Genomic DNA, 16,863 nt, shown 5'->3' with positions numbered 1-16,863 from the left:
TATTTCCAGCAGAAGGGTAAAAGAGCCAACTGAGATTTGTTCTTCCAAGGCTGCTGATTCAGACACCATAATATAGTGAAGTGGGTTCTGGCTTGTAGTGTGCAGAGGTGCTTTGCAGGTCTCTGCAATCTACCAGTAAAACGATGGAGAAACAGAGCTCCACTGATAAGCAAAAGCAATGGCTAACTGGGCTAGATGCTTCACTATCACAGATTATCTATCCCACACAAAACTAACTGTGTATCCCTAATACACAAGGGACCTGTCGGAGTCAAAGGACTGGACTCCTGAAACCTGTCCTGAGTGCATGATACTTTGACAAACAGAAACCTGCATTAAGCAACCAAACTCAAGCTCTCTAAAAGGGACTGGATTGGAGGTTAGCCCTGCAGACCTAATTTGCCTCATTGTACATCTGTTTTCTTAAATTCCTCTAGCTACATCAGTGTCCTGGATGTAGGCATTTACTCAGTGAGCAGATGCTCAGTATTTTGGGGTTTTTTCCCTCAGTGTCGAGGCCTGAGCCCAGCCCTTAATTACTAATCAGTTCTGATCGATACTGTTCAATGCCTGTCTGTGCACACTGACAAAGAGAGCCTGTGTGAGTAATTTAGACCAGACAACTGACTCCTACACAGCTAGAGTGCATGAAATGAGTCTCACTCTGTGGAAAGTGTGGCACGAGGCTTTGCAGCTGGAGGAGTCAGAGAAGCCACTTTCCCCGCACCTGCACTACTCAATGAGTTTCACTGTGGTCACTCACTAGACATCCTCCAACGTCTGCAAAAGATGGGGTGGCTTTGGCAGCCACCCGCCTCTTCCATATCAGAGCCTTGACTCACGTCCAGAGCAGGACATCTTGTGCACTAAATGAGGCAGGCATCCTATGGGAAAAATAGTATGCAAACATGTAATGAAAGATTATATTGCACACAAGCAAAAGTGAAGTCATGGGGAATTTTAGTTGCCTGTTTCTTCATCTCAGATTCACGGGTGTGAAACATTCCTGTTCTGTTAAGGTAGTCGATGTCTTTATGTATCTACATACATGACATTTTCAGTCAGTTTCCTTTTTTAAAGAAAACAAAACCAGAACTTCCATCATGTAACATCTATTCGAGGTTAGGAGTCTTAGCTGCACCTTGCAGATGACAGCAGTGGTAGCAAAGTGAGAGCTGAGTGCGAGAGGTGTTTCTTTTGACTGCAAGGACTGGTGCTGTGAAGACATGGAACAGTGGGATTCCCAGGTCTTTGCTGACAGCAGAGGGACGGGGATGATGGACCTATTCCCAGCTCTCAGTGAGTTAATTGCTGCCAGGGTCCCTGTCCCACCCTCAGTCCCAGTGCCACCTCTACCCATGCAGTCACCTGCCCCACGGGACATCACGTCCCAGCCCCAGGCTCCCTCCCACCAAGGCTCTTTGCTGTCCCAGACTCAGCTCAGCACAGCTGCCCCCCTCAGCAGCCATACCCACACCTTCTGTCAGGGCTTCCAGTTTTCATCATGGTCCCATTCCTCCGTCGGCTCCCAGTTTTCCTCCCATCAGCCTCCCCCTCCCTCCACCCCCTCCCTCGCCTTACCCCGCTCTCCAGCTCCCTGAGGTTTCCCTGCTCAGGAAAACCCCATCCCCCATCTTTGCTGATACTACTCGCAGCCTCTCCTCCTGTATTTTCTCTTGGGCACCAAGGACCCTCCCCAGGCCACTGCCCATGCCGGAGCAGGCCCCTCAGGGGATGAAGTGCCCAACCCAAGGGTGCACAGCGGCCAGCAGTGGGGTAGTCCAATGTCAAGTCTATGCCCTGAGAGAAAAACATGAGAGGAGCCCGTTGCTGGGAAAGGAAGAGAAATGCAACCTCTGAGGCCCTGCAGAGCTAGGGCATCTTGGAGCATGAATCAGCAGAGCTTTTACCTTCAGTGCTCACACAAGCCTCTACTAAGCGTGTGCCATTTTGGGGCGGTTTGAATGCTTTAAATCTGGCTGAGAGCAGGTGATTTTCCGAAGGAACACCGCCCTTGACAGACCAGCAGGGCCACAGGACAGGTCTTTGCTCCCAAGTGTGGGGACCCGAGAGCAGGTTGTGGAAGCCCTCACCTGGGTGCTGCTGGTGCTGCAAAACCCCTCATGTTATTCCTGGAGGTGATGAGACTATTTGGGCTGAATGTGTGACCCCCAGCCTGACACAGTCAGCTGCTGTGGAGAGTTTGGGCCAAAACGGTTAACATTTGGCAGAATTACAACTACCCGAAAGTATGATTTACAACAGAAAATACCAAACATTGTTCATAATAGGCAGAGGTGGTCCCCACATTTGTCATCACAATTGTTGTCCATCTAACCAGCATTTTTTAAAGTTGGTAATTTAGAGGTGTAATGTGACACAGGCAAAATTGAGATCGCTCTGAGATCCATCTAAAATGCCGGGAAGCAGTTTGATGTAAGAAAACCTACAGTTTTATAGTAGCTTCTCAAAGAGGGGACAACAGGGGAAATGAAAAGGGGGGCTATAAATAGAAGTATACAGGACTGCCTTTTCAGGAGTGAGGGAGGATGTCTGGGAGAAGAGATCTTTTCTGCCAGAAAAATATGGCTAATATATGTATTAGCAGTTCAGTTCCAGAGGATAAAGTGTGCTGAGATGCCACCTGGAGGTCTGGAGGGGTGGCACAGCAGCGACCTGCCGGAGGGCAGCCCCGTGGTGGGGCAGCCCGCGACGGGCTGCCTCGCCCAGACCCCGCTTCAAAAGCCTCTCAAGGGAACAAGCATAGCGCCTTTTTCCATCTCTCATGGAGGATTTCGAAACTGATTTGCAAGGTCTTTCGTATCTAAGATTTCGTTATTCTATCAAAAACACTTTGGTGCCATCCTATGAGGTACCATAGTGAATTAAATTTAAACCGTAGCATGTGGGGTTTCCTTAAATGGGAAAAAGTACTTCACTTGGTAATGCAGCGACTGCAATTTATTTTTCAAAATCTCTAAGGAGGTGCTGTGTAGAACCTGTTTTATGATGATGGGCACATTTCTGTTGAGCGTGGTCACCTCCCTCCTAGTGTGAACCATTTAGGGACCAGCAGCTCCTCAGAATCACTACGGTTGGAAAAGACCTGTAAGATCATCAAGTCCAACCATCAGCTCCTAGGATGTAGTCTGGCTTTAAAAGGGTTGCTCTCTGCTCAAGGTATGACATGAGGTGTTGACAGTCCCAACTGGGTCTTTAGGGCAACCCTGCCCAAGACACCACCTTTTTCTTTATTTGTTTCCTGATCTGCTAAAGGGGCCTGCAAGTACCTCTGCATGACCTGGCTGCTGTTGAGGTCCGACCCTCTTCTTTCTCAAAGCCTCTTGAGATCCTGGTGCAGAGCTCCAGTGCTCTGTGATTGTGCATAGACTTGCAAGATCTGAAACTTGGCAACATCTTAGCTAAAATTGTTCCACTCTGATAATTTAATTAATCAACACTGCAGCAGAGTGTTTGAAATAATGTGTGCATTCATTTGCATAATGGCTGTAGTTGGCAAAGCTTCATAATGTAAGTGTAGCAGTTCCACAGATGATAGCATGATAGACCATATTCCTGCAGCCAGCCGGCAGCACATGTTTCAACCTCTGTTACTTGCTTTTCCACAGAGGAAGGAAGTGACAACTAGATTTATTGACCAAGGGACAGAGAAGACTGGCAAATTTTTGATGGCACTTGAACACATATATTTTCTACATGACTGTGTTGCTGTGTCAAGATAAAAAAGCCGTAGTCAGGTTTTAAAGCAGAATCTCCACTCCAAAGGGAGTTAAATGCTTTTCCAAGTAACAGGATGTTTGGCCCCGGAGATGTCCAAACATAGAGCCAAAGCCGGTATTTTCATTGTCATGTCAAAGTGGAGTCCCTGGTTTCAGAACCGCAATCACTAGGTACCTGAGCAACGTCTGCAAAGAAAATTAGCGGCTTCCACTGCAGAGCCCCTTGCTTTGGTACCATCTCACTGGGAATGGCCTCAGGGTGTGCTCCAAAGCCTTCAGTGCACATTGAAGTTAGTCCTCGAGGACAGGATATTATTTTAAATAAATGCTCGCCTTGTAACAAACATGACTGAGGCATCAGTGACCGTGCAGTGGTTGTGGAAATATTAATCCTCAGGAGATGGGCTTTAGGTAATCAATTGGCATCTTTTAACTATCTTACTGTATTCATTACTTTGCAATTAGCAAGACAGTTATTGACTGTTAACCAAATGCCAGATGACTGTGAAAGTACATCTGCTGAAGAAAAAAAACAGTGCAGCAGAAATATATTCCCTGTTCTATGCACAAGTGCATTGATATAAAAGGGCCCAGTCTGTGCTCTCAGAAGGACGCCTGCTGATAAACCTGAGTGCAGAATAGCCGTATCAGGATCAGACCCATCATTATGTCATTGAAATGAAGTGACACTTGAAAACTAAGTTCCCAGAGAGCCGAATGGTTCAGGACAGGGTCTGCCTGTTGGTTTGGAGAATGCTTCGAAAGTCATTTGATACCTCTCCATTCTAGCTTCCTTTCCAGGTTTGAGGGACCGAAAGTACATTGTCAAGAAACATAATACGAAGAAAAACATGAACTGCTTTAACTAACCTTTGCTGATATCACAGTCAGTTGGTGGGAGCACTGCAAATCCCATTTTTCATCATCAGTGGACAAGGGAAGAGCTACAGATGTCTTCTATCTGGACTTCTGTAAGGTCTTTGACACGATCCTCCACAACATCCTTCTCTCTAAATTGGAGAGATATGGATTTGATGGATGGACTGTTTGGTGGATAAGGAATTGGTTGGATGGTTACATCCAGAGGGTAGTGGTCAATGGCTCAATGACCAGATGGAGGTCGGTGACAAGTGGTGTCCTTCAGGGGTCCATATTGGGACCAATACTGTTTAATATCTTCATCAATGACATAGACAGTGGGATCGAGTGCACCCTCAGCAAGTTTGCAGATGACGCAAAGCTGAGTGGTACAGTTGACATGCCTGAGAGACAGGATGCCATTCAGAGGGACCCGGACAAGCTTGAGAAGTGGGCCCATGTGAACCTCATGAGGTCCAACAAGGCCAAGTGCAAGGTCCTGCACCTGGGTCAGGGCAACCCGCCAGTATCAATACAGGCTGGGGGATGAAGGGATTGAGAGCAGCCCTGCAGAGAAGGACTTGGGGATACTAGTGAATGAAAAGCTGGACATGAGCCAGCAATGTGAGCTTGCAGCCCAGAAATCCAACCATACCCTGGGCTGCATGAAAAGAATCATGGCCACAAGGTCGAGGGAAGTGATTCTGCCCCTCTACTCTGCTCTGGTAAGACCCCACCTGGAGTACTGCGTCCAGCTCTGGAGTCCTCAGCACAGGAAAGACAGATCTGTTGGAGCGGGTCCAGAGGAGTGCCACAAAAGTGATCAGAGGGCTGGAACACCTCTCCTATGAGGACAGGCTGAGAGAGTTGGGGTTGTTCAGCCTGGAGAAGAGAAGGCTCCGGGGACATCAGTACCTGAAGGGGGCCTGCAAGAAAGATGGGGACAGACTTTTTAGTAGAGCCTGGTAGATTCAGATTAGATATAAGGAAGAAATTTTTTATCATGAGGGAGGTGAAATACTGGAACAGGTTGCCCAGAGAGGTGGTAGATGCCCCGTCTCTGGATGGGGCTCTGAGCAACCTGATCTAGTTGAAGATGTCCCTGCTCACTGCAGGAGGGTTGGACTAGATGACCTTTAAAGGTCCCTTCCAACTCAGACCATTCTATGATTCTATGATTCTATTATTCTATGATTTTTGGATGGAGCAGATGTAGTGCTGAATGAGACGTATTACAGCAGAGGCAGATGCAGCGCTGGGAGAAAGCGGCTGAGTCCCTGGTGCAAGCTCAGCATGTGACCGGGAGCAGGGACCACCGTGAGTAGTCCAGCCATTTGACAATACCTTCCTGCTTTCATGGTCCAGCTCCAGAGTACATCCTGGTCGAGCCTCCAGTCAAGCTGGTCAGAAATCTCCCCGTCATACTGAGGTTTAGTAGAAAATGTAGCTACATCGGATACAACTGGTGTGTGAAAATGTAACTTCCTGATGCTTCCAAAAGTACTTTTCCCCAAGATTTCTGGTTCTGGATCTGGTGCCTAGCTGCTCCTATCAGGCACCGGCTGGACCGGCGGCTCACCAGGTCTTTGCATTTTTGTCTCCAAAGGTACCGCGTTGTGGTCCCGTACCCGCCACAGAGCGAGGCCGAGATCGAATTGAAGGAAGGTGACATTGTGTTTGTGCACAAGAAACGGGAGGATGGCTGGTACAAAGGGACGTTGCAGAGGAACGGCAGGACGGGCCTTTTCCCCGGGAGCTTTGTCGAGAGCTTCTGAGGACGGCTCACCGCTCTCTCAACTGGAGGAGCTTTCAGGGGAAACTGCATAGCACAAGAAGAGACAGCAAAGGGAAACTGGACTGATAACCACTGCCATTTTTATTTCCAAAGACTCCCCCCAGGCCCTTCAGTCTACAGCTCTGGAGATGCAGTGCCCCACTGTGCTCCTGAGACTGTGTGTGGTACATACAGTGGTATGTTGAAGTAGTGCCTTCCACCTGGAATCACAGACTGAAAGGATGCTCATCTGGACTGTACGTAACCTAAACTCTGGCTGTTAACCCTTTGTGTAAATTATAGAGAAGATATCTTTAAAAAAATTAAGAGGAAAGTTGTTATATTGCTGTAACTTATTTGTCAGAGCTGCAGTGTTCTTATTACTGGCCTATGCAAGATGGATTTGAGAGTTCAAGGAGGTGTGCTAGGAAGCTCTTAAACTGGGATTTCATTTTTCCCAAGGGAAAAAGAGGGAGGGGAGGGTGGAGAAAACCCCAGCTAAAGATTGGTGCATCGTTGTGCAAGAAAGAATGAGGAGTCCAAAACGTTAATGTCATGCTTTCTATATACCTCAAAGATATGCTGCGCAAGTTTGTCAGTGAGTGTGTTAGTGCTCAGAGTCCCATGCCATCCGGTGTCCCGGCGCTGCTGCCAGGGAGGTCCTGGAGGAAGTACGGCTCCACCATTAAACTGTGGTTATTTGAGCAGAATCCCTTTTGCCTGTCTCCTGCCCTTATTATATGCAGCATGGATTTTTGTCCTTCAGTATCACTTTCCATTGCTTTTTTGTATGATGTAACTTTTTACTGTAAGAATTGCTCTACTTTATATATATTCCTACTCGATCAGACATTTCCTCTTTTTCATACATCTGGTGCTATTTTTTTTAATTGTTAAAGATTTGGTTTGGTTAAACAGAGAGGCTGCAACAAGATTTGCATTCAACATATGAAATTAGAAGCGTACCTGAAGATCGAGATCAGACTGCTTGTTCGTGCTTCATAGAGGAAAAGAGAAAAAGCTGCTTGGTCACTGGTAAATATATCTGGGGGAGTGTGCCTGGGCGACGCGCACACGCTCGCTCTCTCCTGCGTATTTAGAGTGGCTGAAGACCCACACTGAAGCACAGAGCTCTGTCCGGAGAGTGATAATTACTCCAGAATTGGAAGTAATTCCCAGAGGAGTCGTTTTAATTGACTTTTTCATGGCAATAAGAAGAACACTGCAGGTTCTAGCACGCGCAGGGACCATGGAGTTTTCCTCTGTCGTCGCATCACAGAGACGAGAGCTGATCTATGATGGCTGTAATTAGTGTTATCGAAATGTGATTTCTTACTGTAGAAATGTACAGTTCTGGACACTGTTCGATTTCTTAACATGGTCAAGCTACAATACAAACCGTATCAGGCAATATAAGCTTCCATCTACCAGGGACTTAAAGGTGCAATAAATGTAAAGCGAGTTTTGCCAGTTATTCCTATGAAGCAGAATGACAAAAAATTCTATAATGCAATTGTGAGAGTATTTAAAAAGACATCGGCTCTTCAGGAATGAAACGTGATGAAAGGCTTTTCGTAGCTGTATCTGTACCTTGCCTTTGCCAGCGGCTGGCTGTTTGCCAAAGCCCACATGTGGTGGTCAGAGGCACTGTAACCTGGAGATGATCTTATTAAAAGGAAGAGGCCCAGTGGGTGAACATCATTACTGCATTGCGTTACCAGTATTTCATATGTGAAGGTGTAAGTTTTGTTTTCATTCAAGCCGTGTATACTAGTACATATCAAAACCCATGTAAGTGAGCGTTCCTATTTAAGTCCAGCTCCGTGACTTTGTTCTCTGTAAAATAAGTTTCTTCTTGCTGTCACACGTAACAAACCGATTCCAGAAACACAGTCCATGGCCAAGTATAGCACCTTCAAACAGGGAGGCATCATTTTAGGGTGTTTCTTTTTATACTTAACGTTGCCGCATTTGTTCATATTCCAGATTGTAATGAGTCAGCCACTAAAAGTTTAGTTACTGTTGAGAGGAAATTGCCTTTTTATAACCAATAAGAGACTGAAGAAACGTCTTCTGGAAAGACTTGCTTGAGACTAGAGCCATATCTGTCCACTTATTTGGTCCAGATCAGAACTGGTATCACTGCACCTCAAACAGTAAACTGCACAGTTAGCGAGTCGGCAACGCCAAAATGCATGTCATCGATTCCAATAAAAATTCTGGGTTAGATCTGTCAGAGATGAGATTTTTTTCTGACAAGTTACAGTGGTTAAAGCTCTCTTAAAATGCTGTTCCGTGGGTGTGTTTACGACACTCAGAGAAATGAAACAGGATGATGGCTTGCTTGCTGCCTATTGTGTTTAGCCAGATCTAAAATGGTTCCAGATTTCCACCTTTTCATGCTTAATTCTAGCAGGACAGGAGTTGGTGTGTGAGAAGATCAAGGAAAACAAGCAAATGTCATGTCATGAAATCAGTGCTTTAAAATATATTTTGCAGAGAGGATGATATTTTTTTAATGGACGACATGTCTTCCCGTCATACCTCCTGCAAGGAAAAATATTTGGGGGGAGGGGTGTTTCTATTTTGATAACAGCTGTTTCTGGCCCCTGTTTATTGCTTATCATCATCACAGTTTGGGTTACTGAGTAATCTTCTTGGACAAATCACTTCCATGCCAGGAGCACAAGTGCAGAACTTAACACAGCTCAGTGATACGAAAACGTGACCCAGTGCCATTTGGGAAGTCCTGGACTGAGAGAGGTTCGACTCATACTGTGGTCTAATTTTTACTTGTCATACCAGGGAAAGGGGGAGGAGGGGGAATCTGCATCTCCTACAACAGGGGGGAAAAAAGAAAAGACTCCTTCTGGCAGCCTCAGTTTGTAAAATGCCAGGTTTGCTCTTCTAGAAATGGGTTCAAGTAATTGAACAATTCCTTTGAACTTTGCACAGCTCAGAAAATGTTTTTGTTATACATGAATGTTAACGTGATTTAGGAAATGTTGGCAGATATGAGTACAAATGAACTACAATGACTGTGTTTCTGATTCTTTAAATAAAATAAACATTAAGGCAACTTGACTGAGGTTTCTTTCTCTATTAGATGGCAAAGTGAACAAACAATCTAAGTGCCTCTGAGGTTCGTAAGGAAAACAGGGAAGACCCCTCTGCAAACTCTGCTCTTTTTGAGCCAACCCTACATCTCGTTTGCTTTCAGTAGTAATTCCCACATAAATAAAGGCCAGCTAAAGGTAAGAGATGCCTGAGCAGAAGTTGGACTCTCTGAATCTTCTTTTGGCAGATCTGGGATTCTTCAAAACCTTGAGAAGTTAACACTTAACTTACCTGTGGAGAAAAGGTGTGTAGGCCCAGAGAAGAGGTTGTATCTAAAGATGAGGAGGAACTTCCTTACTTCGAGGGTGGCAGAGCACTGGAACAGGCTGCCCAGAGAGGTTGTGGAGTTTCCTTCTCTGGAGATATTCAAAAGTCGCCTGGACACATTCCTGTGCAATCTGCTCTAGGTGAACCTGTTGCGGCAGGGGGGTTGGACTAGATGATCTCCAGAGGTCCCTTCCAACCCCTATCATTCTGTGATTCTGTGATTCTGTGAAGAGGGACTAAGGTGGCAAGGGCAAGGGTGTGGCAGAGAGACTGAGATGGTATGCAGCATCACAAGTGTTGGCAAGGACAAGAGCAGCCTCTAATCCTGCTAGCGGGCTTCGGGGGGTGCTCAGGGGTCACCTGGTGGATTTAGCGGGTTTGTGGGCAGAGGAAGACCCCCTTCCTCCTGCCCCGGGTGGGCTTGGGCACAGTGCTGGCAGGGTCCACGTGTCCTCCAGTCTACAGACAGCCAAGGAACCAGGAGAGAGGGGAGGAGTAGGTTGTACCCTGGGCATCCGAACGCCCCCCTAGCCCAGCTGAGGGGCCTAAGCCCATTTCTGCACATGGCCCGAAGTTCCCATTCAGCAGCATGGTGCAGAGCAGCTGGGGGAGAGCGTGTGCTGGGTCTGGATGTGTTTGCCTTGAATCGGCTGGGAGATGCCTTTGAGATGCTTTTGAGGAAGGGGCACCCACAGGTGGTGATTCATTGCCCCAGTCTGGAGCACGTAGCCACACTTAGCTAGCTTGCAGGGATGTCCTTGTCATGGGCTTCCTCAAGGCAGCCACCCCTCCAGTGAGGCGACACAAATCTCTCTTTGCCTCCATTGGCTCCTCAGTCAAAATTTTAAAACATGCGAACTGCAAGAATTTGAACACGGGCAGGCAATACCTCTCCCTCTGCTCGGCCTTGCCAACTGCCCTGCCTGACAAGCAGCAGGGTGCAAAATGCTGCACGGACGAGCCTGCCAGCTACTTCCAAGCTAGTCTGGAGTGCCAGTCCGGGTCCTGCTCTCCTGGCACCTCTCCGGCTCGCACTGCCAGCACGCACCGCACACCGCACCCAGCCTTCACACCACACGCTGCCCTTTGCTCCTGCTCCAGCACCTGGTAGGAATCCCAGTCATGTTTTGAAAGAAAAATAATCATCGTAAAATTGTTACATGGCTTGACTATTACTAAACGCTCATGGAGAGCAGAACCACCTGGACAACATCTGCAGGGCTTTCCTGCGGCCAAAAGCTCTTCCTGACATCAGCAGCTCCTTATAACATGGTGAACCTGGCAGCTACACAGCTTGGCTAATTGGTGCCAAACCAAATAAATGATCTGTACTAGCAGGGAAGCCAAGAGGTGATACAGTCTGGAGAAGGCCCTGTCCTCGCATCCCAGCCTTTCATGTAGCAAAAATAACTTTCCAAGCGGTTGCAGATGTATTTCCAATTACTGGGGTGCGGGTGTCTCCCCTCCCTCCAGAAAACTACCTGATTTTTCTCGGTCACCGAGCAGCACCGCCTGCCCCATGCTGCCACGGAGGCACCACGAGCCAGGCCACTAAGGGGCTTGCCCCAGGGGCGTCCTCGCGCCCCCCTACCCCTCGCAGCAGCACACTGCGGCAGACAGCCTGCGTGTCCCCTCCGTGTTTATAGGTACAGCTCAGCTGCAGGTAAGCCCATCCCCACTTGGCTTTCTTCATTACTCCCACCCCACAAAGACCCCCGCAGCCCCAGGGAAAGGCAGCCAGCAACCCACCAACTTGGCAAGGGAGTGACTGAAAGGCGTTTCCAACATAAATGGTTTTTTCGCACCAGCCAAGACACGACGTAGTATTTTTGCAAAGGCAAAAGGAATAGTCTTGCATGCAGCATTATGAGCTTTGCAACCTCCTGTGTGCACACATACGTGTGGGTGTGGAAAAACCCACGAGAAAGGAGGGCAGCCGGGGAGTGGGGCCACCCCAGTGGTACCTGCCTGCCCCTCTCAGATATGGCATTGGAAAGGGGGGCTGGCTTTTTAGTTAGGGGTGAGTATCCTCAGGGAAATGCCATGCCCAGGGAATCCTTGGGCTCAGTCAGTGCCATCGGCACTGCGCAGCTGGGGAAGGTGCAGGCTGCGCCCCACCAAAAGATGGGGGTGAGCGATGGGGGAGCTGCCTTTGGCAGTGATGTTGCTGTCACCCGTGGGCTCCCTGTGAGGAGAGCAGCAGTGATATGAAGCACTGCTAAGTGATGGGGCAGAGGAAAAATGAGGCCATTAAGACAGGAGAGAAGGGAGGAGTGACTTCAACTTACTGTCAGGGGAGGAAAACATATTAAATTTGCATTTCCCATCTGCACAAGAGTTTGGTAAAGCTGATGCCAGTCATGTCAGTGCATGCAACCCCCCGGCAGGCCCCAGGAATGCAGTTTTAGGCTGTGCATGGCAGCGGTGGAGGGCAGTCCCATCGCCAGGAGGGCATGTCCTCTGCCATCCCACCCGGCCAAGTAGGATCACAATGGGTGCCGGGGGGGCAGAGTCCCCAAGGAGGGTGCAGGCACAGCCCAGGGGACTATGCATGGCAGTGCATCTCCACATGCTGAGCGGACACGCACCATACCAGCCCCAAGGAAACCCGCTGGGGCTCTGGCTCCAGCTCCTCTGCTGCATCAGGTTGGGAGTCGAAGCCCAACACGTCCCCACTGCTGTTCCTGACCCCGGTGTGAGGACCCTGCCCCACATCACCGCTGCCTCCGCAAAGCACTTAGGGCTGACTCTCGTGTGTGATGCTGCACAGCCAAGGGGTCCGTGAGCTGCGTCCCACACCTTTCCTTTCTCCCCAGTAATAGCAGAAAGGCATTCACTTGCGCTTCCTCATGGGTATGTCAAATTTGCCCTCCAGCTGCCCACTGGAAAATCAGCCTAGCAGACAGGGGGGCAATTTGTTAAGGTTTTCCTCCTCCCCAGATAATTGCCTGGGATCTGCATTAATGGAAACATAAATTGACTGCCATGCCGCTAAATGACAATCAGGTTTTGTTTGACAGAGCTGGGAAGTATCTTATCCTGAACATTGGCACCGAACAATCTAAATGCAAATTGCAAAATGTTTGGGGGTAAGGAGGCTGTTTATCTTCTGATGAGGTTATATGATAATGCAGAGAGGGGTGAGAATTGCCTTTCAGTTCCTAAAGGCTATCAAAACATTTGATGGTTAAACTGTGGGACCAGTGTTTACATATTATTTTAATGGACCAGACTCAGTTATTTGGCCTGGGTTTTCTTTTAACAAATCACTTTTTTAAATAAGATGTAGCGCAGCAGCATTTCAACCATATTTCAGCAATTCTCGGGCACCCGGGTTAGCGTGTAAAATGACAGAGCAGCCACCATTTTAATCCTGTTATGTCTATTGCTCCCAGCTTGTTCTCCTCTGACAAAACACATTGCGGTGGCTCGGAGAGGCAGAAAAACATTTGCTGCACTCCTGGCCTATTTCTCTTGTTAGATTAGCAGGTTTATACATGGCAGCACCGCCCAGGCATCTCCAACACTCTTACACAGGAACAGTTTCAGGACGCATTTGAAAAATTAAATACAACCAACACCATTGACTTCCCGAGAGGCCACCACTTGCTGGGGGTTATGTCTCTAGCTGGTTGTCGCAGGTTGGATGTGCGGCAGCTTTTGTGTCCATTGTTTGGTTGGTTGGTTGGTTGGTTGTAAAAATAGTTACTGCAAAAGTCAAGGCCTTCAAACCTGCTTGGCACATCGCTCTTGCACGTTACTCTGCGCTACGGTGCCAAGCTCTGGGGTGAGTGCTGGCAGCTGCCTCCGGCGTGGTGGGTACTGGGACACGGCACCATGCGGGCAGCGCACCGGGGCTGGCGTCCGCAGCAGCCAGCCATGAGACCTGCGCTGGTGTTTGTACCATCTGGCATTTTCCATAGGGCAGGCAATAGTTTTCTTTAGTCTTGTCCTGGTGTCTGTGGCAGCTCGGGGGTTCAACAACTCGCAGCGTTCAGCAACTCGCAGAATTGGTCTCCCTGAAGCCCTTCCACTGAAAGTTTGTAATCTAATCTTCTCACAGCTTGATTTAGGCTTCTGCATTTCCCTATAAATTAAGGAATGGTTTTGAGTTTACTCCAGCAGCTTTGCTCATCTGGGAAGCAGAGGAAGGAAAGGATTAATGTGCTATTTTTATTTTCCGTTTTAAATGTGTCTCATGCAGAAAAATGCACAGGAATCTGTACAAGACAGGAAAAAAGCAATAGATCTGTAAAAGTGGCACAAGTTGTGTGTGTATAAATTGTGGGTCCCTAAGACCATTTGCTGTAGAATAGCCAAATAACTCACCCAAATCTACAATTGAAAGGACATTTGAAAGTAAGTGAATACACCAGGGGCGGATGTGGTAATCTGGACTTTTAGGAAGGGAAATCAATACGCGTCAATTGTAGCCCCATCTAGGAGGGTTCTGCCCACTGCTCAGGGGGCAGCCGGGATTTTGGTTTCACTCACCAGCTCCACTCCTGTGACTGAGACCTTTAGGGACTGACTAGAGCATACCTTGAAAGGGACTCATCGTGCAATGGGAGAAGGACTAAGGACAGTTTTGCAAATTCAGCCAATTAATGAGCTCCTGTTTAATTTACTGGTGTTAGAAAATACAGCAGGTGATTTTTAAAGGACTTTGACGACATGGCTGCTAACCTGCAGCTCTTGTGAGAGGGTGAGTTGAGGGAAGCTGGCGGTTATTGCTTCTGCAGCAGGACCCTGCACAAGTTGAACACAACGGATCTTGTCTTCACCACTGTGGCAAATATGTATATATGTACACACAAAGCACACACAGACACACAGATATATACATATATACACATACATTTATGCATATCACCATCGCTACTTTAATACCAGCCCCTAAAAGAGCGGGGTATTCTTGCTGAGCTCTTATGGTGCTGCAGTGCCGCGTGTCATTTTGATTGATGCTACTTCAGCTGGCCCAGGGTTACCTGTGCTTGCAATAGAGGGGGTTGCGTTGCAAGAGCTTCAGACATCAGCTGTAAAGCAACACCAGGAACTTGAAGGAAGCCACCCTGAGGTCTGAGCCGCAAATGACTCCCTTGTCTGAAGGGCATGGCCTTTCTGGAAGCTTCTGGATTTACTCTGATGACCTCCCACCAGTTTGGAGATGCAGCAACAGGATTCATTTAAGAAATGATACAATGCCCAAACTTTCTGTTAATGTCAGACGACTCTGGAACAGGCACCTTAAAAGGAAAATGAAGCAAAAAATGAAGTCATCCTTTCTTCAACTCTCCAATCCTCATAGAAGAGCTCTTCATTGAATAAGGCAGAGTTCATTCAGATTTAAAGGCAGAAAAATATATTCTTGAGCATTTCCCATGGCTTAATATGAAGAGTTGCTGCAATATTTCACCTCCATCCATTTACCCTGAGCAGAGGACAGTAAAGTGCTCTGGAAACACATACCCAATTAAGACTAAATTTTGCCCAAGACAATTTGTTAAAAGCACTGCTTCACTATGTCTAAATAAATATTTATTAGCTGAGAGGGAGAGGGAGCATGAGAAGGTGAGACAGGGTGACGGGGGGCAGGGAGGATTAGGTCACCAGTTGCTGCTCTGATGGGCGTTCGGTTATTTTTACAAAGCAGAGAGAGACGGCGAGTGCCCGAGGCACCTTCCAGCCCCCGCATCCCCCATTCCGGGGCTTGGCCACTGTGCTGGGAGGGGGGCCAAGCAGCTCAGGAGGTTGTCCCAAGGACACGGAGGATCTCATCACCGCCTCAATATTGGCTGGTGCCTGAAGCAATGCCACCTTAGATCTTGCCAGATACTCGAGTGGCTGGTGGGGCAGCATCTCCCACCGCCGCTGCAGCGCTGGCAGGCAATGCCTGAGGTTCAGCATGAGCAGGAAGGGCTGGAGCAGCCTGTAGCACTTCAGCGCAGCTCCAGGAGTGTTCAGATGGGGCTCATCTATTAATAACGTGGCCTTTTCCCTCCCACTCCCTCCCTGTGCCTACCCGGGCAGCGGCGGGGTGCGATGCAGGTCAGTGTTTGAGACCCCTGAGCGGCGCTGGGTCAGATGCCTGCTGACACCCATAAGCCCAGAGGCAGCTGGCAGGTAGGGCTCGGCTCTTGCTGGAGACTTACTGGTACTGAACCAGGCGATCCCTGGTGGGGCTCAGGCCAAAATTAGGACAGCTAACTATAGGGGTCCAAGCCCCCCCAGGCCATGTGGTGGGATGCAGACAAGGGCCACCCCCGGGGTGGCCATAGCTTGAGGAGGAGCTACCCAGGTGACCTGATTTTCTCACCAACTACTGCAGGTTCATGCAGATGCAGAGCAACTTCTATCATGCAGAAAAGGCTGTTCTTTTCGGCACTGGGCAAAGCAAATTGCACTCTGGAAACCCCCTAGTGCAGCGTCCTGCTGATTTCAGTGTCGGTGAGTCTTGCAGTGGCGCAGGTTTGTCCCACAGCCCAGCTGCCCGTGTCAAGTCACGCTGGACGCTGCATCCCCCCTGCTCGGCGTGGCCCTGGCGGGATGCGAGGATGCGATCTCTGTGGGTGACCGGGGGATGAGGGAGCTGCTGGCCCACCCTCGCTGGGGCACGGCCGCAGCTCGGAAAGGGACACCCACCCAGTACCTCATTAGTCATAAACCACTCTTGCTAAATGCTTATAAAGTGATTTATTTTGTCATTAGCCTTATCTTGCTTTCTAAAGCTGACTTAGTTTCTAAACTATATTAGTTTTCACACTTTCATTAATCTCCTCTGCTTGATAGACTGAATTAACCTTTCTGAGGAGAGATTAATTTCTTTTCTTTAACTTTATCATGGTCAGACCAATTCAGGGTATTTTTTTTTTTTTTCTCCCAGATTTTCTTTTAATAAAATAGGGGAAGCATACACTTGTGCATCCCTGTTATCCAAGCATCAGGGAATTTTTCTTTCTGAGCTCTCTGCTAATTTTTGTACTGAAGCCTTCCTACCACATCCCAGATGTTAATAAAACGGGAAATGAGCTGCACTGAGAATGGAAGCGTGAGAGAGAAAGAGAAAAAAACCCGATGAGGGACTGTCCCTCATATCAATAAAATCTG

General features: G+C 48.2%; 1 protein-coding gene across 1 annotated transcript in view; it reads left to right on the top strand.

Moving 5' to 3' along the window:
- The window catches only part of SH3RF3 (SH3 domain containing ring finger 3), a 257,751-nt gene extending 250,763 nt beyond the window's left edge, over positions 1-6,988 (top strand). The window contains exon 10 of the mRNA XM_059821159.1: positions 6,205-6,988. Within this exon, the coding sequence (XP_059677142.1) occupies positions 6,205-6,373 (169 nt within the window). The 3' untranslated portion in view covers positions 6,374-6,988. The remainder of the gene's footprint in view (positions 1-6,204) is intronic.
- The last annotated feature ends 9,875 nt before the right edge of the window (positions 6,989-16,863 follow it).

Source organism: Gavia stellata, chromosome 1, assembly GCF_030936135.1.
Source record: "Gavia stellata isolate bGavSte3 chromosome 1, bGavSte3.hap2, whole genome shotgun sequence".
Taxonomy (NCBI): domain Eukaryota; kingdom Metazoa; phylum Chordata; class Aves; order Gaviiformes; family Gaviidae; genus Gavia; species Gavia stellata.
This window is presented reverse-complemented; position numbering and strand designations above follow the sequence as displayed.